General features: G+C 33.5%; 4 protein-coding genes across 6 annotated transcripts; all 4 read left to right on the forward strand.

Moving 5' to 3' along the window:
• On the forward strand, positions 2,120-2,890 carry LOC109132680. Its single transcript, XM_019244688.1, has 2 exons — positions 2,120-2,342; positions 2,786-2,890. Exons 1-2 carry the CDS (start codon positions 2,140-2,142, stop codon positions 2,820-2,822), a joined length of 240 nt encoding a protein of 79 aa, XP_019100233.1. The 5' UTR covers positions 2,120-2,139; the 3' UTR covers positions 2,823-2,890.
• On the forward strand, positions 4,905-5,345 carry LOC109132678. Its single transcript, XM_019244686.1, has 2 exons — positions 4,905-5,159; positions 5,272-5,345. The coding sequence occupies exons 1-2, from the start codon at positions 4,945-4,947 to the stop codon at positions 5,306-5,308; spliced, it is 252 nt and encodes an 83-aa protein (XP_019100231.1). The 5' UTR covers positions 4,905-4,944; the 3' UTR covers positions 5,309-5,345.
• Positions 13,662-14,349, forward strand: LOC109132679. Its single transcript, XM_019244687.1, has 2 exons — positions 13,662-13,892; positions 14,213-14,349. Exons 1-2 carry the CDS (start codon positions 13,690-13,692, stop codon positions 14,250-14,252), a joined length of 243 nt encoding a protein of 80 aa, XP_019100232.1. The 5' UTR covers positions 13,662-13,689; the 3' UTR covers positions 14,253-14,349.
• On the forward strand, positions 15,364-17,597 carry LOC104780634 (kinetochore protein spc25-like). 3 transcript variants are annotated; one of them, XM_010505145.1, is made up of 8 exons: positions 15,364-15,634; positions 15,809-15,874; positions 16,008-16,211; positions 16,384-16,485; positions 16,582-16,671; positions 16,772-16,894; positions 17,011-17,222; positions 17,394-17,597. In XM_010505145.1, the coding sequence occupies exons 1-8, from the start codon at positions 15,442-15,444 to the stop codon at positions 17,403-17,405; spliced, it is 1,002 nt and encodes a 333-aa protein (XP_010503447.1). In that variant the 5' UTR covers positions 15,364-15,441; the 3' UTR covers positions 17,406-17,597. The 3 variants fall into 3 exon arrangements, with proteins under 3 accessions (XP_010503447.1, XP_010503448.1, XP_010503449.1); XM_010505146.1 differs by having other exon boundaries at positions 17,029-17,222; XM_010505147.1 differs by having other exon boundaries at positions 16,065-16,211.

Consider the following 24,449-nt stretch of genomic DNA (forward strand, 5'->3'; position numbering starts at 1 on the left):
CAGAATATTTTTTTTTCAATGTTAAAACACCAAATTTTCATCAAAAATACCTTATCGTAACCTCTTTCTTATTTCTAGAATTTGTTTTTAGGTGATTGAAATTTTAAAATTGCTTAAAAATTAGTTTCATTTTTTAAAGGGTAATTTAGGCATAATGACAAATTTAGCGTAGAAAGCATAATGAGACAAATTGAAGAAAAAATGTCCTTTTAAATCAAATTCCTCTTTTATAAAAGTAATCTCATCGACATTTCAGAAAGTTTTGTTAAAACATCATAGGAATTTAGCTTCAAAAAGATAATTCGGTAAAACATAATTATTAATCATAAAATATCAAGGATTAATTTTTGATCTTGTTCTACGTATTGTTATTCAAACGATGCTAGCTTTTTTCTTTCGGTTTTAGTTTTATTTATTTTATTTTATTTTTTGTCAACAAATGATTAGTTCAAACTAGCCAATTTAGTGGGAAATTGAAGTTTATATGAAAATGATGTTATTATAAAATGTTAATTAATACAAGAAAATTTAATAGATGTAACTCACAATTTCAGTTATCTAAAATGTTTGGACTCATAAACTTTTGTTAAGTTTCATACGAATTATGTAACAACAATTATTTAAAAGTCTTTTTTTTAATTTGTATTTTGCAGACAGTGCTCTAAAGAGTTTACTTACAGTTAAGTAGATTATATTATTATTATTTTCTTATACGAAAATAATTTTGGTACTTTCTAAAACAGTTTTATCAATATAAAATGTACATATCTTCTTATACTATATGGGATAAAAACATATCAAAGTAAATCTTAATTCAAAGAAAGTCAAAGATATAACAGTGGTCTATTAATAATCCTTCGAAGCAATATAACAAAAACTTATCTTACAGAATTGATGATAGCTATTTACAGATGCATAAAATCAAATTGATAAAATAGTTACTTTTCCAATTGGTCATATGATCTTATGAGCTTGTAAACGACTCTGTCCAAAAATTCTCTTTGTGAAACATGGATTAACACTAAAAATTTGAGAACTTGATACAAGAAAATTCGCATGGAAGAAGAAGATGTTATATAACCTTTTTCGCACCCTAATAATTTGATATTCAAAGCTAATAGGAACGTTGAGACTTGTTTAAAGTAAACACTTGGCTTTTCTGGAAATGAAAAGTGAAGAACGATGATATGTTTTTTGTAAACCCAGTTTTTGAGAGTGTGAAGAACGATGATATATTTTTCTAATTCATGTTTTAGGTGGTTTTTTTTTTATTCTTTTTTCAAATTCTTCAATAGAGGTGTTATTTGTTCATTCCTATTTTTCAAGTAAAAAAATATCCAAAATCTTTCAAAATCAGTTTTCAGTATTTTTTTTAAAAAAGATTTGTGAAGTTTGAATAACAGTGGATTTGATATGATTTTTAAAAATTCTTAATTGAATAACAAGATATTGTGAGTTATTTTGAATGATTTTACATAGAATATGACAAAAGATTTTAAAATCACAAATTGAATAACAGATTTGGAAGAAAACTAAAATCTTCTAAAATCCTTATTCCCCTATAGTGTTCCCGAATTGAACATAATATACCAAATCAAGGTTTGCTCATTTGTTTCATCTGTGTATATATATATACGTACATACAAATTTTTAANAACGATGATATATTTTTCTAATTCATGTTTTAGGTGGTTTTTTTTTTATTCTTTTTTCAAATTCTTCAATAGAGGTGTTATTTGTTCATTCCTATTTTTCAAGTAAAAAAATATCCAAAATCTTTCAAAATCAGTTTTCAGTATTTTTTTTAAAAAAGATTTGTGAAGTTTGAATAACAGTGGATTTGATATGATTTTTAAAAATTCTTAATTGAATAACAAGATATTGTGAGTTATTTTGAATGATTTTACATAGAATATGACAAAAGATTTTAAAATCACAAATTGAATAACAGATTTGGAAGAAAACTAAAATCTTCTAAAATCCTTATTCCCCTATAGTGTTCCCGAATTGAACATAATATACCAAATCAAGGTTTGCTCATTTGTTTCATCTGTGTATATATATATACGTACATACAAATTTTTAAAGAACAAATATATACACATAAACTATTATATAAAATAAAAAGACTTGAGAGAAATGACGATGAGAAAATGCATTGTATTAATGTTTTTGGTGGCGGTAGTAATAGCAACCATGGGAAGAGAAGTAGAAGGAGTTTCATGTGAGACCAAGTGCGAGCTTAAGTGCGGTGGCCTTTATGTGCCTCCAAGTACATGTATCGACCCATGTATTCGCGAGCACTGCCACAAACCACCAAGTCATTCATCTCAATCATTGCAGTAATAATCTCTTCACTACTTATTACATTGAGTTTGAGTTATTATTATTTTTTCTGTTTAAATTTCATATTATTATGCTTTTCCGTAAGAGATGTTTATATAACAAATATATTATAAAACTAACTTAAACACAAAATATTAGTTTATGTTTTACGTTTATACTAAAGATATATTTTGATATATAGAAATTATATTTTGAAAAATAAAGATATCATTATGGGCTATTTCTTTACAAAATTTTGCTCAATTTCATATGTGGCAATTCCACCAAGATCTCTAAATTAGTAAGTAAAAACACAAACTTGAATACTTGTGTTTCGTTTTACTAGAAAAAAGAAAAAAAAAACACTTGTCTTTGAAACAACTATTCACATATGAATGTATTTTCTTGTGTTGTGTGTATAGAAAAGTGACAATGGTTTAATTATATGGGGATATTGCAGGGTGGAGGCTATAGGAATGAGAAACATCAGAGAGTAGAAACATGAAGAATGTTATTGATATATTTGTAAGGTGATCAAAAGCATCATTTAAATGAAAACATTAAATTTTGGCTTTAAGGAATAATTCATACAAAAAGTTTTCCAAAAAGTATAAACAACGGAAACATTGACTAAATATTTGATGCATAATTTTTTTCTGTCCCAAATCGTTAATTAAATCAATAAAGTAAGTTCTACAGTTCTACTTAAGTAAACATTAAAATTAGCAATGAGTACTATTGATTAAATCTATATATTTCGCGCAATTTCTTCTCAGATATATATACTGTATATGTCTCCTCCCACGCGTATGCAGACGACAGCATTTTGGATTTCAAATTTGTGATCATGTTTTTGGGATTAAAAAAGAAAACCAAATCTCTTAAATCAAACTCTCATGATGAAATTTATATTATATATCCTCATAATATATTGACAATCAAATTTAGAATCAACTGACAGATGATGCGAGGAGTTGAACTAGTACGAGACACAAGCTTTCAACATTCCTAGAGTAATATTATACTATTACCTTTGTTAGACGATGGTGGCGAACTGGCGATATCTATTGATTTGTTCACCATATAATGGTAAGAATGATGTCTACAGAGCAACTTTTAATACTCAAGATACGTGGAATCATACACGCACAAGAGCAACGATCGTGCCTTGGCATCATGGGGTCTGGTTCATGCAGGCCACACCAAAGTTCTCCTTTTGTACTTGGCTTGCTGTGCAAGACAGAATATCAACAGGGGACCGCATACTCAAATGGAATACTGGAGCTTCAGGTACATGTGTCCTCTGCAATAGTGCTCTGGAATCTAGGAACCATCTTTTCTTCTCCTGTAGCTTTGGCTCAGAGGTTTGGGGAGCTACCGCAAGAAACATCCTCAAATCGAAGTACACAACGAACTGGTCCTCCCTTCTTAACTCAGTTTGCGGGCAATGGCATGATCGTCTTGAGTGCTTCACGGTTCGTTACCTTTTTCAAACTGCCATCTACACCATCTGGCGCGAGCGGAACTCCAGACGTCATGGACACTCACCCAACGCAGCATCTCGGATAATTTCAATGGTGGACAGACAGATGCGAGACCGGTTCCTATCTCTTCTCCTCCTAGGTGATAGACGATATATATGAACAAGGGTTGTAAATTTAGTTCTCCTCGAGATCTTTATTTTCAGACTACGCTTTTAGCTTTTGAACTTTCATCAAAAACCTATCAACTATATGATTGTATCATTATAATATTCATTATCCAACACATGTTTAACTTCTCTGCACTTTAGTAGTTTTGGATTTTGGATTTTATAGCATGTGAAACACCATAGTTTTTTGCTAAAATATATTAAAAAAGGGATCAGGGGTAAATATATCATGTTATCCTCGTTATGAGCAGTCAAAACGTTCAAAAGGGAAATGGATCAAAGAAAACGAAAAAATCATTGTAAATATTATTCCCTATATATATATATATATATGTTGCGTATGATTTCTTTCTTTTTCTAAGAAAACCAAACTTTTTTCTACAACTAAGAAGAACGTTATTTCTCTTATGTTTCAAATTTCTTGTTACTGTGGAAAATGAATACTAGTAATTATTTTCTAAGAATTAAATTGAAAGTTTTCCACTACACTATTGGAAAATTTTCAATCAAAACTTGAATTTTTTTTTTAGACTGGTAGATAAAAATAAGAACTTTAATATTGACTAAAAATATTAAAAAAAGCTTCGTATGTTTATTCATTTTCCAAGCCAACATTTTTAGACTGTTGGTGTAGATTATCTGATTATATATGGAGGTTGTTTATTTTATTTTTAAAACAAAACTTTTGGCATTAAGATATATAATTTAATTCATGATATATACGTTTCCCAAAATGGTATTATTTTTTTATATTAGTACAGATAAATAAAACATTATATATATTTGACCCCAAAATAATACTACATTCCTTTGGTCAACTTACTAATACGATATTTATGACTGAGAATCAATAACTGATTGGTGTGGTTTAAGACTATAAATAAAGGGGTCATTCACTATATTCTCTAATAAATTCATAACACAAATACATAATAACACAAAAGAAAAAGTTAAAAGAAGAAGAAGTGATGGGGATGATGAAGGTAACGTTGATGGTTGTGATGATGATGGTGTTGGTCGGAACCATAATAGGTGAGGTCAAGGCTGAGGAGTACTCACATGAGGATTGTGTGAAACGGTGTGTGCACAGGTGCTTTGATAATCCTGATAAGAATTGCGTTCGCCAATGCATCTTTTTTAACTGCGGTCCTCCTTCTCTTCCTACCAATGTTTATCGTTCTAAGTAATATACTCCTACTATTCTTTTTGCTTTCATATAAATTTGCTTATTTGAATATAATTATTTATAATCAAATTGACATGGTCTTTTTACTTTTTGTTTCCTATATAAGCAGGATGAAGGCTCCACAGAATCACGGAATCAGAGAATAGATTATTTTAGATCTTTAGACCAAAAACATAAATAGATATTAAAGATAAAAATCTTGCTTTATAAGCACTTTGATGTTTAGATGAGTTCTTGGCTTGTTTGTTGCTACTGATTTAATATACAACGATTCAGTTCAGTTTGGTTCCACCGATTTATTGTTTGAGTTTTTTAGAATAATTATATATATATATATATATATATATATATATCAAATCAAAATGTCACAAGATCTAAAGACATTGTTGAAATTTATTTAATTGCAATGCTTTTAATCATCTACAAATAATATGGTAGATTTTTGCTTTCACCTTAATGTATCTACTAGGTAACAACCCGCACATAGTGCATATAAATCAATTTAAATAAAATTATTATGACTAAAATTATTATTTTGAATCTAAGATTAGTTTGTATAAAACAAAATATGTAAATAAATTTTTTGTTTGTTTTCTTTAAATTTGTGTTTATTTTGTGTAAAACACCCGTGAAATATATATTTGAATGTCGAAAATAATTTTAACGTGGTGAAAAAATTTGTATGAAATTTATTTTAATAAATCATGAGTAATTATTATGTTTAAAAAAATATATTTTGTTGTTTTTTAAAGAAGTATTAGGTACTAACCCGCGGAAAACCGCAGGCTGAACTTTTTTTTTTGATGAAAATTTGTAATAATTTATTTTGATATTATGTTATTTATTAATTTCTAAAATCTAATCTGTTAAACAGAACTGATATAGATTTTATTCGATTAGATTTTTAATAAAAATTTTAACTTGGGCTGGTTAAAAATGTTGATAAAATTTGTAGTTGTATATTTTATTCAATTATATTTTAAAAATCTTAGCTGTTAATTTTTAATAATATTTTTCTTTTCAACTACAAATTAGTTTAGATTCGAATAGATTCTATTTACTTTTGTAGATTTAATTTAATTTGATGTGTTAATGACTTTTTTTGTTTATTAATAATTAATAAAGATTAATTTAAAGTTTTCTAATGGCAAGTGAATGGAATATTTTACATATTTTAAGGTTAGTTTTATATTTGTACTTCCCAATTAATATAGTAAAATAATAGAGATTCAAATTAAATGGCTACAAATGGTTTTGATTTATCTAACGAAATTTGATTTAAATCTATAATGGCATAAATGTAATTAATATTAACTAATGAGGTTAATTTATTAAAATGTGTTTCGAGCTCTCTAACGATGACACATCAGCATTTTTTGCAAGAATGTTTCTCTATTAATATATAGGGGATTTGCGTTCTCTTCGAAAAATAAACAAAAATACAAGCAAACTATCTATATAGTTTCAGTAGTCCATTTTAACTACACATTTAAAATATTTAATTAGACCAACTAACTCTCACGTACAAAAAGTAACCACCATCACTTCAAAAATTATCATAATTCATTTTTACTACATAATTTTATAAAAATCTAAATCACACATTTTAAAAAAAAATCACACAATAGCATGCATTGTTCAAACAAAAATATATATGAACTAAAAAGTAGCATGCATTGTTCAAACATTCAAGTATTTGACCAAGTTGAATTAAATTACCAACTTTAAATATTACATTCAAATGCGTTTTTTTTTGAATAGTTGAAGTGTAACTTAAATCCAGGATCGGTTTGACTGTTAAGTAGATTAAACGCGGTCTTGTTTTCTCAAATCTTGAGTTGGCGAGGCCCATTAAAAACTAGCTAGTGCACTCTGATTGATATATGATGATTTTTACGGTTTTTAATTATGATATAAATGTGATTTTTGAGTTTCTTGATTTGTTTTTTAGGATGTTTTTTAGTCTTCACAGGTTTTCTAGAACTTTGGCATGGATGGAGCGGAATGAAGCAATTTGGATCATTTTGGAGCATTTAAACGAAGAAAGTCGATTTGGAGTCTGCTCAGAAGAACAACGTCGACCGACACCACATGGGTGGAGGTCGACACCAATGCAATCCGACTCAAATCTTCAAATTTGGAAGTTTTACAAATTTACCCAAAGTTTTCCACAATTGCAACACAAGCTCTTGACGTGTTTTAGAACATAAATATAGTGTTTTTAGGTTTTAGAAATCTTTAAGTTATTTTCAAAGCAGATTTTTGAGAGAGAGATATTGAGAGCTTTTGGGAGAGACGAATCTGAATTCTTTTGTAGAGAGAAGATTTCTAAACTCCCTCTTTTACTTTTCAATATCTATTGCATGTTATTCAGAATTATGTCTTGTTCTTCATTAAACATGTCTGAGTAGTTTGCTTGTTAGGTTTAGGGTTTTTCACAGGGTTTTTACGATTTATTAGATCTGTTTATTTAGGATTTATTATCTTTTGTGATCTTCATCTCTAGTAGTTCTTCATATTAATCCTTGATTGGCCATCTAGAATTAATAACTTAGGAAAATAAATTGATATGAGAATATAATTAACTTTCCTGAAAAAACCATTGATGAGCAAAATTACTTTTTACAAAGAGATTTGATTTAGTAATTTTGTGAACAATCTAAACCTGTTTTTAAAGCTGATTTTTAACCTAGAATTTTACAAAGAGATTTGGATTTTATGGTTTTAAATTTAGATTATAAATATAGTAAGAACTGATTTATTTTACAATAGAGTTTAGAGTTCTAGATCTGATTTTTAATTGCTTGAATCCTAATTAATTTATTGATTTGATAATTCATAATTACCTGAGAAATTCCCTAGACCTAGCTTTTTAATCTTCTGAATTTACAACACTTTTATTTAATATTTTGCATTGTTTTTCTTAATTCAAATTAATCTGTTTAGCGTAATCATAAAACTCTATAATTTATTGTGTTTGATCTTGAGTCTCTGTGGATTCGACCCCTAAGTACTACAATGATCTCTTAATTTGAGAGAGTAGCTCCAGGGTTTAATTTGAGCATATCAAATTTTGGGGCCGTTGCCAGGGATCGAACCCGAGTCACCCACGTGACAGGCGGGAATACTTACCACTATACTACAACGACTGGCTCAGCAGAAACAGCCAGCGCCGTTGCCGGCGACTCTTTGATCTACCATTAGATTTGCGTTTTTTATTTCGTCTAAATTTTTATTTTTATTTTCTACTAACACGCTTTTGTTTTTCTTCTCTTCTGTGTTTCAGGTGTATGCCTCCTAAGCCTAACACTAGGAACAACAAGACTGGTCCAGTTGTGAAGCTTTCAAACCAAGAGTTAGGAAAACTTGAGAGCGTGAAAACCGAAAAGCAGCCAAATCAGCAAAGATGGTCAATCCGGTCATTCTGAGATTTGATGAGGCTGGAGTTATGTGGGATCAAGAGGGCCACTTGTGCAATGAGCAAGGCCAAAAGCTTGATGCGGAAGGCAACATAATTGCTGAAGTCTTTGTCGCTGAGGAACAGAACGTTGGTGTCGACCGATGCCAACAGGGTGTCGATCGACACCCTCTTCCAGCAGATGTACGTGGAGCTGCCAACCACGCTAATAACCCAGTTCGAAGACAGGACCAAAACCGGGATTTAATCAGGATCATTGCAGATTTCAATAGAGCTGATTTGATGTATGAGAATCGCTCTGCAATTGTTCCACCTCTATTCCCAAGGAATGATTTTAAGCTGGAACCCGCATACTTCCAGCTAGTTGGGCAACGACCTTTCTCAAACCTCCCCAATGAGAAACCTCTGGATCACATTGAACACTTTGAAGATCTGGTGACCAATATCAATGCCAATGGGGTAGCTGAAGATTACATCTACTGCAAGCTCTTTCCATACTCACTTGCATGAGAAGCATCTCAATGGTTGAAGCAGTTGCCACCCGGTTCATTGACAAATTGGCCAGACATCAAGGTGGCTTTCCTCAATTATTTCTATGATGATGCAATGTATGATGAGCTAAGAGTCAAGTTGTCCTCTTTCAAGCAAAGACCAGATGAGGCTTTCAAGGCAGCTTGGGTGAGATTCAGAGCCTATAAGAGGGACTGTCCACACCATGGTTTCTCAAGAGTTCAATTAATGAGTATTTTCTTCAAAAGGTGTGATTGGGAGTATCAGTTAGCTTTAGATGTTGGCATGCTGCAAGCCATGGAAATTTCAAGACAAGATATCTAGATGAAGCTGAGAATTTGATTGAGAATCTGGCTTCCAGCAATAGTACTAAAAGAGCTGATGCTGAAAGAAAGAGATTAAATGGAGGATTTGATGCAAACCAACTGGCTTCAGTCAATGCTAAGCTTGATCCAGTTCACAATCTCCTGGTTGGTAAGAAATCAGTTCACTTTGCTGCTGAAGTTGAAACTTATGAACCAGAACCTGAGCAAGGGAATGAAGAAGAGGATGTCAACTTTGTCTATGGGAATCAAGGTCAACAGTTTGGTAATCAGCAAGGAAGCAGGCCTTACAGTGGAAATAGCCAGCGCAGTAACTTTCAGGGGCAATTCTTATGGTTTCACACCCAAGTCTGACTCTCAGAAGCAGCAACAGAGTAGCAGGTACACAAGGACTTATGGTAATAAATCATATCAGTCCCCTCCTTCTAAGACAGCTGAAAGTAGTAAGATGGAAGCTATGCTTGAGCAGCTTTTAAAAGGTCAGGAGAAAATGAACAGTGACCTTCAATGGAAAACTTGATAATGTCTACACTGAGCTTAATGGCAAATTTGAAGCTTTGAACATTCATGTCAAGAAGCTGGAGAATCAGGTTGCACAAACTGCTAGGTCCGTCAAAAGGCAAGAGGGATTTCTCCTTGGGAGAACTGAATCAAATCCTAAGCACTCATGCAATGAAGTGACTTTGAGAAGCGGTAAACAACTCCATCCTATACCCCAGAAGATTCAATCTGATGATTTACATGAGTTAATTGATGTAGACGTCGATGAGGATGTTTCTGCTGAGCCAGCGTCGACCGACGCTACAGAGCATCGGTCGACACCATCACTACCCGAAGCTACTGTTCTATCACCAGAAGATGGCGTCGACCAACACCACATGGGTGGAGGTCGACACCAGTCACAAACAGTAACTCAGAATGCCACATCTTCCACTCCAATTGCTGAAAGAGTCTACAAACACAAGATTCCTTTCCTAAAGAATCCAAGGAAGTCCAAACAAGAGCTAGATGATGCTAAATGCAAGGTCATCATGGATAAGCTTATTGTTGAGCTACCTTTGATTGATGTTGTTAGGACTTCTCCAATGCTTAGGAGATATGTCAAGAGAATGGTAACCAAGGATTTGAATGCTGAGTAGGGAGTCATGATGATATCAGCTCAAGTCAGTGCTATAATCCAGAACAAGATCCCAAAAAAGCTTCCTGATCCATGTAGTTTTGTTCTTGATTGTACTATCTTCACTAACAGATTTGCTAGATCCCTGTGTGATCTTGGTTATAGTGTCAACTTGATGCCAAGATCAGTAGCTCTCAGTCTGGGAATGACCGATTTCAAGCCCACCAAGATCACTCTAATCCTTGCGGATCGGTCAATCTGTATTCCTGATGGTGTTCTTTAAGATGTTCCAATTAAGATTGGTGAATGCTTGATACCTACTGATTTTGTGGTACTAAAGTATGAAGAAGAACCTAAGGACCCTCTTATCCTAGGAAGATCATTCTTAGCCACTGCTGGAGCTATAATTAATGTCAAGAAGGGGCAAATTGGTTTTAATGTTGGTGATCTACAAATGCATTTTAATATGGATAAGCTGGTCAAGAGGCCAACCATTGATGGTTAGACATTCTATGTAGACAACTTGTCTAATCTTGCTGAAGAGGTATTCAAGGAGCTGCATCCTGAAGACCCATTAGAGAGAGCATTGGTTGCTTCTGTTGAAGAGGTTGAGCATCTAGATGACATTTCTGCTGGGTATGTCAAGCTACTTGATGATAATGAGCAAGTGAAGAAGTTGGTTGCACAAGAGGAATTGGTTAGTACTTCTTCACAAGCTAAGAAATCTTCAGATTGGAGTTTTGAGAAAGCTCCAAAGCTTGATCTCAAGTCACTTCCTGCAGGTTTAAGGTATGCATTCTTGGGTGAAAATTCTTCTTATCCTGATAAACAACGCAGAGTTCACCTTACTGCTAAGCAAGCTGCGCAAGTTTCGCAAAGCTCTTGGCTATTCTCTTGATGATATTGCAGGAATTTCTTCATGCTTGTGTATGTATGCATAGGATTCATCTTGAGGAGGGAGCTAAGACATCTATTGAGCAAGAGGAGGCTGAATCCAAATTTGCAAGATGTTGTCAAGAAGGAGATTATGAAATTTCTGAATGATGGGATTATCTATCCGATTTCTGACAGCAATTGGGTTAGTCCGGTACATGTTGTTAATAAGAAGGGCGGAGTCACAGTAGTGAAGATTATCTGATTATATATGGAGGTTGTTTATTTTATTCATTTTCCAAAATAGTAGTATTTTTATTCATTTTCCAAGCCAACATTTTTGGACTGCTGGTGTAGATTATCTGATTATATATGGAGGTTGTTTATTTTTTTTAAACAAAAATTTGGCATTAAGATATATAATTTAATTCATGATATATATGTTTCTCAAAATGGTATTATTACTTTTATATTAATACAGATAAAGAAAACATTATATATATTTGACCCCAAAATAATACTACTATATTGTAGAGATATATTATTACTTTTATATTAATACAGATAAAGAAAACATTATATATATTTGACCCCAAACATTATATATATTTGACCCCCAAAATATTTATGACTGAGAATCAATAACTGATTGGTGGTTTAAGACCATAAATAAAGGGGTCATTCACTCTATTCTCTAATAAATTCATAACACAAATACATAATAACACAAAAAAAAAAAAAAAAAATTAAAAGAAGAAGTGATGAGGGTGATGAAGGTAACGTTGATGGTTGTGATGATGATGGTGTTGGTCGGAACCATAATAGGTGAGGTCAAGGCTGATGATCCATAATAGGTGAGGTCATAACTGCGGTCCTCCTTCCCTTCCTACCAATGTTTATCGTTCTAAGTAATATACTCCTACTATTCTTTTGTTTTCATATAGATTTGCTTATTTGGATATAATTATTTATAAGCAAATTGACATGGTCTTTTTACTTTTTGTTTCCTATATAAGCAGGATGAAGGCTCCACAGAATCACGGAATCAGAGAATAGATTATTTTAGATATTTAGACCAAAAACATATATAGATATCAAAGATAAAAATCTTGCTTTATAAGCACTTTGATGTTTAGATGAGTTCTTGGCTTGTTTGTTGCTACTGATTTTAATATACAACGATTCAGTTCAGTTTGGTTCCACCGATTTATTGTTTGAGTTTTTTAGAAAAAATATATATATATATATATCAAATCAAAATGTCACAAGATCTAAAAACATTGTTGAAATTTATTTAATTGCTATGCTTTTAATCATTTACGTATAACAAGGTAGATTTTTACTTTTTCACCTTAATATATCCATTTGTGATCTCTTCAAAAAATAAACAAAAATACAAGCGCACTATTTATATAGTTTCGGTAATCCATTTTAACTACACATTTAAATCATTTCATTAGACCAACTAACTTTCACGTACAAACAGTAACCACCATCACTTAAAAATTATCATAATTCATTTTTACTACATAATTTTATAAAAATCTAAATCACACATTTGAAAAAACAAAAATTAAATCAATAGCATGCATTGTTCAAACAAAAATATATATGAACTAAAAAGTAGCATGCATTGTTCAAACATTCAAGTATTTGACCAAGTTGAATTAAATTACCAACTTTAAATATTACATTCAAATTCGTTTTTTTTTGAATAGTTAAAGTGTAACTTAAATGCAGGATCGGTTTGACTGTTAAGTTGATTAAACGCGGTCTTGTTTCTCAAATCTTGAGTTGGCGAGGCCCATTAAAAACTAGCTAGTGCACTCTGATCTTCTCGTATCTCACCATTGATACACACACACTTTGCGTTTCCACAACATTACATTTCACAAAATCCACTTAATCATCGAATGTTACCTTAAATTTGCTAAAGGTACGGTTTAACATCAAAACCAATATTTTTTTGCTAAAGTATATTATATACTTGTTTGTTTCTCCATTTCGTTTGTAGTCTAAAGTATTAAACTTCAATTGTCCAACTAGATTTCTTTCTTTTCTAGCACAATCTCATGCATGTACTTTTCGTATATATAAATAAAACTTATAAAGGATAATATTAAAATGAATATTTCTTGTTTCTATCGTTTAGTCAAACTTTGAATTTTATAGAATTAACTTTTTGGCCATTCATATATATATATTACACACACAACTATGACTAACAAAGAAGAAAAAAACGTACATAATCTTCTATCTGAATCAAAAGAAAAATAACTTAAAAAGATGGAGATGACGAAACGGAGTATGATGATGATAGTGATCGTGATGGTGATGGCCTCCATAACCATAAGAGAAGGAGAAGCAGTAAGATTAAGATGGACATGCAAGCAAATGTGCATCGACCAATGTGGTGGCCGCATCACTGTCCCTGAATCCCCTTGTCTCCGTAAATGTCTCCACGAGAAGTGTGGCTCTCCACCTCATTTGTAATATATACAACTCATAACTTCTTATATATATTACGTATATGGATCATGCATATATTTTTTTATTTTTTATTTTTTTTAACTAGGAGGTTCAGGGCCGAGGCCCCTAATCCTCTTAGGGTCCGGGAAAGACCGGGTGAAAACCCCTGCCCAAATGGAATTGTCTAGCATTTTCGCACTTGAGGGGAATTGATCCCTAACCTAGACCAACAGGACAACTCTTTCCTCAAGTGGAAACCACTAGACCAAGACCACTCGGTTATCATGCATATATTTTAATTTGTGTTGAATACTGATTTATATTTACGGCGCCATTGCAGGCCGGTGAAGAATGTAGGAATGAGAAACATTGGAGGGTAGGTAGATCGGCAAATAATGTTCTAATTTATTAGTATTTAATGATGTGTAAGAAAAAAACCCACCAATAATTAAGATTAATGAAAAGTCACTTTCTTAAGATTTATGAATGCTAGTAAAATATTTATGATCGAGCTTTTTAGATCTTGAATGGTAACAACCTATGTCGCAAAATCATAGTATGAAAAGTTAGAGACGAACAATGCACTGCATAAACATGCTCTTAGTGAACGTGAGGTAAGACATGTCATGACTAACAACAGGTTTAACCATTTGGGGGTCTTCGTTTTCAGATGGAGAATCACTTGAGTTAGATGGAGATTCAGTGGAGTCCGATGATTCGGACGCTGAGTCGAGAATGTTGGATCAAATGACTCCGGCTGGACAACGAATTTTGCGTGAAAGACCGGTTCAACCTACCATCAAAGCTAAGGAGATACAAGAATCTTCTAATGCTCGAGGAAGGGGTAACCGGGGACGTGGGAATCGTGGACGCGGGACTCGTGGACGCGGGAAACATGGGTGTGGCTAGTTGTTCTATCGTGAAGAGATAAGAAGCTAACCGAAGCGGAAGATTCGGTTACCAACTTTATTCTACTTTTAATATGGGCATCTGTCTGTATTAATTTCTTGTTTTAAAAATTGTATGACTTAGCAGTCATGGCTTGTGTATCACAAACTTGTTATGAATAAAGAGAGGTTTCTCGTTTAAAAAAAAAAAAAAAAAATGCACTGCATAAACGAAACGTACGTAGTTAATGCACTTAAAAGGGTCTTTGACTCTCACTAATGTGTAAGTTGAAACAAAATAACATTAACACAATAGTGTAACGGTAAAACTTCTCACTTTTAATGTAAAAAATAATATTATTTGTTATGATATTGTAATTGTTAAGTACAGTTTGTAACGGTCAAGGTATATACGACATTTACAGATGTCATGATAACATTGCATTGAGAAGAAACTACTCTATAAACTTTGATTTATTCAAAAAACATACACTAATGGGCCTTTTGAGGATAATAGCTATGAGCCCAATGAGTTTGGATTTTAGCAAATTTAAAAACGGTGTCGTTTGGAGGTTCTCATCTCCAATCTCCGTGGTTAGCGTTTTTGAAGCATTTCGAAACTCAAAAACAAATTCAAATGGCGGGCTAAAAACTTCGATTGAGTCTCTCTCTCTCTCTTTCTATGGTGATGGAACAGATTAGTAGCATCGCTGGTGGAGATACAACTACGAGGAAGACTATGGCGTCTCTGGGACTCATGTGTAAGAAAGATTTAGATGAACAGCGTAATAAAATCGATTCCTTCATCGCTTCTCCTTTCCAGAGATCGATGGACTCATTACTGGAGCGAGCTCAAGCCACTGCACAAAGCCAAGGTAAAATTTTCAAAATCCGTATAGTACCCACTCAATTTCGTATGACCCAACTCGTAAATTTTAAACATTTTTGGGTTTAGCTTCTTCTGTCTCTGTGAAATTAGGGTTTTTTAAAATTTGAATCGGACTGGTGAAATTGAGCGGTTTTGTGGAATTTGTATTTGATTCTTATAGCGGAACTAGCGAGTATAAAAGCGGATCTGAGACAAGCAGAGGATGAGCACGTTAAAGTGTTGGCAGGTATCATCACCCACCGTCACATCTCATTACCTCAAAAAGCTTTAAACTTTGAACTTGTTCTTAAATAAGATGTTTAAATCATAAGATTCTCTCCTTGGTGTATGTATATATTACTAGATTTTGCTTTTGTTAGAGCATCAGTATCATGTTTTGCTGAGTTTGGATATCTTACCGCTTCTGGGATGTATAGTGAAGACCCGTAAAGAGGCACAGCAAATGGGGATAAGGGATTCCATTTCTGCAAGACAGTCTAGGATTGAAGTGCTTAGAAGAACTTTGCAGTTACAGAAGTCAAAGAAGGAAGAGTATGCGAGAATGATCTCCCAAAAGTTGCAAGGTTTTGTTAGCTTTCACTGATTTTATATATCATTCTCAACTTCATTGTACATTCAAGTTTCATGATTCAGCTACATGCTTTTGGGACTTTGTTTCAATGGTACTTTAAGAGGTTACATGATTTCACTGAAGACCAGGCTAACATATTTCTATTTGTTTTTTTTCCGATAAAGCTTTGTCAATGTCTGAGGATAATTCTGAAGACAAAACAGATATTAGTGGAGCCATCTCTTGGTACAATCAGGCTCTCGGTTTTCATGTTGAAGCTGGACATGGTAATAAGAGAGAATTGAGTTTGTAACAGTCCTAGTTCTTTCTTTAGTTCTCAACTTTGACCCTAAAAGATCTTGTTGTTTCAACTTTTCTTGCAGGAGTGAAATTCACATTCACCAACATTGATGCAAAAAGGCCGACACGCGAATTTTCATTCACAGCTCACTATGAAAATGAAATCTACACACGTGAGTATATATTTCTCTTTGAAGATAGCATCAACTACAATTTTTATTGTTTAAAAAGAATCTTGTAACATGAAACTGTTCGACCATTGTCTTATATCAGTATTGGATTGCGACCTGCAATTGGATGAAATCAAAGGGATGGTTCAAGAATTGAATAAAACCAATGACTTTTTCAGATTTGTTCGTCTGATGAGGGACAAGTTTCAGAAATCCACTTTATCTGGTAAATAGTCTCTCGCATATCTTTTTATAACCTCAATCTCAAAAGTATGAAATATTGTTTTCGATATATATAAAGTTGAATATGACCAAGACTTGTGTGTTTATTGGATTTCTTGGAGCTGCCAACACATTCAGAACATCTGCAACAGGAAACCTCTGTCATATCTGATTCAGCTCCAGCTATATCATTTTCCACTGATACAAACATTTCAACTCCAGAGAACAGGAGATCTAAGGTTCAAGTGAATCGGCGACAGAAAAGAGCTAGCGATTCACCACTCCTGTCTCCAGTATCCACGTCTGCCACTCGGCGTTCTTCTCGCCTTAAGGTACTGAATACTCATTGTCTTTTAATTGTTACAACACCAAACCAAATTCAAACCTATCTTCATAACAACTGGACAATAGAATTTTCTTTCTGTTTTATAATAATTAACTGATCACATAGAGCCTATAGTATTCGACAGACCACTTATATACTGATTTCTAACTTGTTACAGGGTAAGAAATGAAGGTGGAGCTCTGTTTTACTCTTCACAAGCATCAAGGAATGATGAGGGAGTTTTGGAAACTGTTGTCAACAACAATCCGTTGTTTGAATTTCTTATAATATTTGACTGTTTTTTTGTAATCACGCTCACGCACAATGTTGATTTCGTTACTAGTGTGGGTGGCTATGCTTATACATCTATCGTTCTTCGTTATCACAAAAAGGTGTAATTTTAGTATGAAGAATCCTTCGCATATGACAATTTATCATTGGCCTTGTCCTCTTATCAGAGAACGTGGGCATTTGACACAATGGTCCGAAACATAAAAGTAAGGTTTTGGTCTCTTTTTCTTTTTTTTTTGTCAACAAAAGATTAGCTTAGAAGAGCCAATGAGATGGAAAACTGTTTACAAACAAGACATTATGTGTAAGAAATACGCGTTTGGCGTGCTAAAGAATTCGCATTTACATTTGCATTTCTAGAAACAAAAGATAATGAGAAAGATGAAAATTCCTCTCTGTCACTCTTGATGTCGTTGAGGTACGTCGAAAATGTCGGCCAGTCATGAGGAGAAAACACCATCTTCACCAAATTTGAACAGTCTGTGTAGAAAGCCACGTCATGAAAACCATGGCCGATCATACAGCGCATAGTCCACAGGAAAGCTTCGACTTCGGCATGCAAGGGAGAAAGACTCCGTCGAAAATTCTTAGCCCCCATGATTGGCGTCGGATCCTGAAGCTGCGTACAAACTCATCCTGCGCCTGCAAATGAGTCACCCGCCTTCCAAGATCCATCAATAAAACAACGGTAGCCTGAATAACTAACAGACAGAGGGCTTGCAGACGTCCTCAGCATTTGGTTATAGATAGGTTGATTGGTATTGAGATCCTCATCCGCACCCCCTCCTGGGCCTGCTGCCAAGTTGTCACCTCGCCTTCCGCCACCCGAATGATCTCCTCAGGCCGCTCAAATTCATTCTCAAAGACTCTTGCGTTCCTTGCTTTCCATATGTACCACAATATCCAAGGAAAAGCCGAAACATGAGAACCCGAATTCTTAGGACCCAAAAAATGATCCAAATTTGCATTCACTGACCCCATCGGAAAGTAATTTGGTCCCACATGTACCTGAGATAAAGCCCAAATGACAAGCCGGTGGGCAAAGAAACAGAGCATGATTCATTGTTTCCTCATCAGCACCACACCATGCACATCCCAAATCACAAGACAGACCACGCTTGTGCAAGTTTGCCGAAACCGAAATACAGCCGGACAATACCTGCCACATAAAATGTTGTAATTTTGGTGGACACGGAACCTTCCAAACGCTAGATAGGAGAGGAGTAACTTTCGGCCCGCAACCATGAGGCTGGAAAGTCCTCGTCGCCTCCATCCGTGCCGTATGGTAGCCTGACTTAACAGTATACTTTCCATTCTTCGTAAAATGCCAATCAAGAGAGTCCGCCGTCCGACAACTCCCTAAAGGTATGGCCCCTATTGACTCAACATCCAAGGGATCAAAATACTCGGTGAGCAAATCCATCCTCCATGAATTAGTGCCACGATCAATTAAGTGAGAAATTTGAAGATCAGGGTCCTGTAGCGGGCCCTTACTAATAGCTGGTCTCGGGAATTGAGCCGGTATCCAGGGATCAGTCCATATAGAAATTGATTCCCCAGACCCAACTCGTTTAATAAGCCCTTTACTTACTAGAGAGCGAGCGGAAACAATACTTCTCCACCCATACGAGGGAGAATATGACCGAATTGGTTCCATTGGATTGGAGTTCCTATAATACCTACCTTTAAAAATCCTGGAAAAAAGAGAGTCTGGAGCCTCGATTAGCGGCCATAATTGTTTGGTCATACGGTTGATGTGGATAACAAAACAGAACTCCAAGGATGGAGTTCAAATTTCTCTTTATTGGTTGATTTTCATTTAATACTTTCTAATTTTTTATTTGTTTTCTAATTGTTTAATTGTTTAAACAATAGTTAAGACCCAATTAACACAATACATTTAACTCACACATTAAAATAAAATTATAACTGAAAATAAAATAAATTATGCATTAATCATATTTCACCACTCAATTTTATTCAAACACAATAAATTATTATTGTAACTCCATCATTCTAAATGTAACTTCCATCAATTATCATATAAATAAGCACTCTCTCATTCTCTCATATTGACATTCTTTTACTTTCTTATTTTCACATTCTCTCATCTCTTCCACTTCTCTCATTCTCTTCCACAATACCTCAAATCATTTTTTCATTATGTTTTTTTTGTTTTCGATTTCTTATTTTTGTTGTATGGGTTACAAAAAAAACAAATGAAATATCATTGTAAATTTTTAATGCTAAATTTTAATTTTAGAGACTACATGATATATATTTTACATTGTTCTTATTTTAAAGATTCATCTCCATTATCTAATTTGGATTATCATCTTACAAATAATCTCTCTCTCCTCCTCTCCCACCAATATCAAATGTTGTTATATCTCATATGTGTTGTAAGAGTTTCATTCTATATTTTAATTTAGAAATTATTATATATATATTTAACATTGTTTTCAATTATTTTATTTATATAAAAATAAAAGGAAAAATCACATTTTAAATTTTCAAAGTATCGTTGAGTAGCATTTTAAAATTTGAGATATTTTCACTAACACTATAAACCTTTAAAATAATTTCACTAACACTTTAAACCTTTAAACTAATTTTCCTGTTTGTACCGCCACGAAAGATGACGGAACAGTAATATCTGTCAACGTGAAATAGTTAAACTATGCTGGTTTGATTTAAATACTTATTTAATTTATTTATTTATTTATGACGATTAGTAAAAAAATTAAAAATGCATCAAAGCAAAAAAAAATGAAGAATCAGAGGTAAGGTTAAAACATTTCGCAAATGTAAAACTGAAGATGACAATATATTTAGAAGATTCATTAGTTTCCGATGAGAAGTCAATTGATTTGAAGAGTAATGTCGTAAACGTTTTGTCTACAATGAAGATGAACACAAATTTATTTTCTATCTTTTTATTTATTTATAAAACCTAAAACTAATTAAAATTTAAATTAAACCAACATTGTTTAACTATTTCGCGTTGACCGATATTTATTCCGTTATTTTTTATGGTGGTACCGTTATTTTTTATGGTGGTAAAAAAATGAAAGTTAGTTTTAAGGTTTAAAGTGTTAGTAAAATCATTTTAAAGGTTCAAAGTGTAAGTAAAATCATTTTAAAGGTTTATAGTGTTAGTGAAATTCTCTCAAGGTTGAAAGTGCTATCCAGTGATACTTATTGGTTTTAACAAAAAAATGAAGTTTATTTGAGAATTAGAAGTTTCTATTCCTTTTAAACGATCTATGTGTAACATATTATACTTTTGAATCAAATTATGGACCTACTAACACTCACTTTTCAAATTAAATGGGTTTTAATTTTAGGAGTTGGAAAAGTATAAAAGATTGTTTGTAACTCCCATAATAACATCATAGTAGTGTTCTCAATGAATTTAATCTATATAATAATAATAATCTGAATAAACGCGACCAACAGTTGTGTATTTTCAATCGTACATTTTGGATATTTTCTGAAAAGTCGTGATGGATCATTAAACCGGTTATTAATGAAAAGTTACAACTGTTCAATGTGAAGTTGTGTTGATTAGAACATTCATATCTTTTGATATATATATATATATATATATTTGTCTGTTTGAACTGTTTTCATTTTTTTTGCCATGACACAAAGTCAACTAAAATTTCAATCTCAATGGTTTATATATTTTTCTAAATTATTTTCTAGCATTCATTCTTTTAAAAGTCAAGAAATTCTTCTAATTCTTGATTTAACAAAAGTTTTTTGAAATAATGAATCTAATTTACATCTTTTAGTTAATTTTAAATATAAAAGTTTAATGAAAATACCTAGAGTGTTTTTCCAAGAGTTAGATGGATTACATAGTGAGTTTTTGGATTTGACTTTTCAGTATATTTAAACTCGATCCGAATAAATGCTACCAAAAGTTGTGTTTTTTCAATCGTACCTTCTAGATAATTTTTTTTAAAAATTTGTAAAAATATTAAATTGTATGTTTTACAAAAAGTTGTGATTGTTCATTGTAATGGTTTTTTTGTAAAGTTGCAATTGTTCATTGTAGAGTTGTGTTTATTCGAATATTCGTATCTTTTGGAATCTATATGTTTGAACTGTTTTTTTTTTTTGTCATGACACAAAATAATAGAAAATTTTAATATCAACAGTTTTTACAGCTTTCTAAGTTATTATCTAGCATTCATTCTTTTAAAAGTAAAGAAACTCCTCCAATTCTTGATTTAACAAATGATTTCTGGAATGATGAATATACTTTACAACTTTTAGTTAATTTTAAATATAAAAATTTAATGTCTATATATAATAGCAATCCGAATAAATGCTACCAAAAGTTATGTTTTTGAAACTGTACCTTTTGGATATATTTTTTAAAAAATCTGTAGAAAAATTAAATTGTGTGTTTTACAAAAAGTTGCGATTGTTCATTATAACGGTTTTTTTCTAAAGTTGCAACTGTTCATTGTAGAATTGTGTATATTCGAATATTCATATCTTTTGAAATCTGGATATATTTGTCTTTTTGAACTGTTTTTCATTTTTTGCCATGAACACAAAATAATATAAAATTTCAATATCAACAGTATTTACACCTTTCTAAATTATTCTCTAGCATTCATTCTTTTAAAAGTACAAATATTTCTTCAATTCTTGATTTAACAAAAGATTTTTGGAATGACGAATCTAATTTACAACTTTTAGTTAATTTTAAATATATAAAATTCATGAAAATAACTAGAGTTTTTTTTTTCAAGAGTTAGATGGAATATATAGTGAGTTTTTTTTAATTTGACTTCTTAATATGGTAATAAAGATGTCTTCTATTTAAAAGCAGTTTATATGGGTTATTAGGTGAAATCAATTGCTGACACAACATTTGCGATTTTTCGTAGCACCTTTTCATAATTTTTTTTTAATTCAAACGATTGTATCTTGAAACAACCAGACCCGTTTTTTTTTTTTTTTTTAATAATAATAATACATAACTAAGCATCCCATACTACTTAATTAAACCAACCAAACCACAATACCTCATTAAACCAGCAATTACCATAAGCACAGCGGAAACATACCAATAATACAACAACCGATACATCCTCAACACAATAACCTCCCTAACCATTCTATCCATCAACCTAGCATATCTCTACACAAGGTCCCAATAACATAACCAACATCACGCAAACGAGACCCTAGATCATCCTCCTCCTCATCGCCATGATTCCACGTCACATACTTGCACACCACAAACAACAATTAGGATGCGTAAGTATTATCACAAATACTTAGTGAGGAAATCCTCCCATCTACTGGGCTATACACACAAGCAACTGAGATCCAATTTTTAACAAACAACAAATAAACACAGCCAACCAGGAAACCACACGCAGCACACAAGTTGGTGTCGACCGACACCAAAGTGGTGTCGATCGACACTAGACCCAGAATTGTGTTGACCAACACCGACTTGATGTCGATCGAAACCGACCCCGCAGATACGTTCTGCTCGAAGCCGATCAACGAATCTCCGTTTCCAATCATCTCCAATCCGTCCCAAACTCACCCAAAAGCTTCATGAACCTATAAGAACCATAACACAACCACCACAAACAAGAACAACACCACAAACACAACAAATCAAGCAAACAAAGGATTCTCAGACTTAGATAAGCCATGGTCATGCACTCACCTCTTTCGCAGGAAGATTGGGTTGAGAAACAGTGGAAACAACTCCTTAGGAAGCTTCTCCTTCGTTCCCAGCAGCAATCCTCTCTTCCACAGCAACAGATCTCACCACACACCTCCAAGAACAAGTCAAAATATCTAAAGAACACAAACTCTCTCTTTTCTCTCTTTTCTTTTGCAAACGGCGACAAAACATCCAAAACCCTCGACCTGAGTCGCCTCTCCTTTTATATATTGNCACACAAGTTGGTGTCGACCGACACCAAAGTGGTGTCGATCGACACTAGACCCAGAATTGTGTTGACCAACACCGACTTGATGTCGATCGAAACCGACCCCGCAGATACGTTCTGCTCGAAGCCGATCAACGAATCTCCGTTTCCAATCATCTCCAATCCGTCCCAAACTCACCCAAAAGCTTCATGAACCTATAAGAACCATAACACAACCACCACAAACAAGAACAACACCACAAACACAACAAATCAAGCAAACAAAGGATTCTCAGACTTAGATAAGCCATGGTCATGCACTCACCTCTTTCGCAGGAAGATTGGGTTGAGAAACAGTGGAAACAACTCCTTAGGAAGCTTCTCCTTCGTTCCCAGCAGCAATCCTCTCTTCCACAGCAACAGATCTCACCACACACCTCCAAGAACAAGTCAAAATATCTAAAGAACACAAACTCTCTCTTTTCTCTCTTTTCTTTTGCAAACGGCGACAAAACATCCAAAACCCTCGACCTGAGTCGCCTCTCCTTTTATATATTGGGTTTAGACAAACCAATTAACCCAAACCAACCCAAAACCGCGAATTAAAACAATCTGGTCGAACCAGAAAAGCTGGTGTCGATCAACACACCCTTGGTGTCGATCGACACCCATCCCCAAATTCCACTTTTTGGTTCGCAGATGTTACAATTCTCCCCCACCAACAAGGATTCATCCTCGAATCCCGCAGCACCGTCCATCCGCCAAGTACTCCCGTGCCACTGTCAACACGGCCTGCACGTCCTCCGACCGGACTGAACACCGTCAGCCAAGGTTTCCCGTGCAACTATCGCAACAGCCCGCACACCTCCGACTGAACCCCGAAGTCTCCCTCTAGTCAATATACTCACTTCCAAGACGTTATTTGCTCACAACTCAGTGTTATCCCCGTCCGTGGTCACAACCAACAAATCATGCCGGCTCGCTATCAGGCTAACTACCTTAAGCTACGGCATCCAGGAAGTCACTCACAC

The sequence above is a fragment of the Camelina sativa genome, chromosome 4, assembly GCF_000633955.1.
Source record: "Camelina sativa cultivar DH55 chromosome 4, Cs, whole genome shotgun sequence".
Classification (NCBI taxonomy): Eukaryota; Viridiplantae; Streptophyta; class Magnoliopsida; order Brassicales; family Brassicaceae; genus Camelina; species Camelina sativa.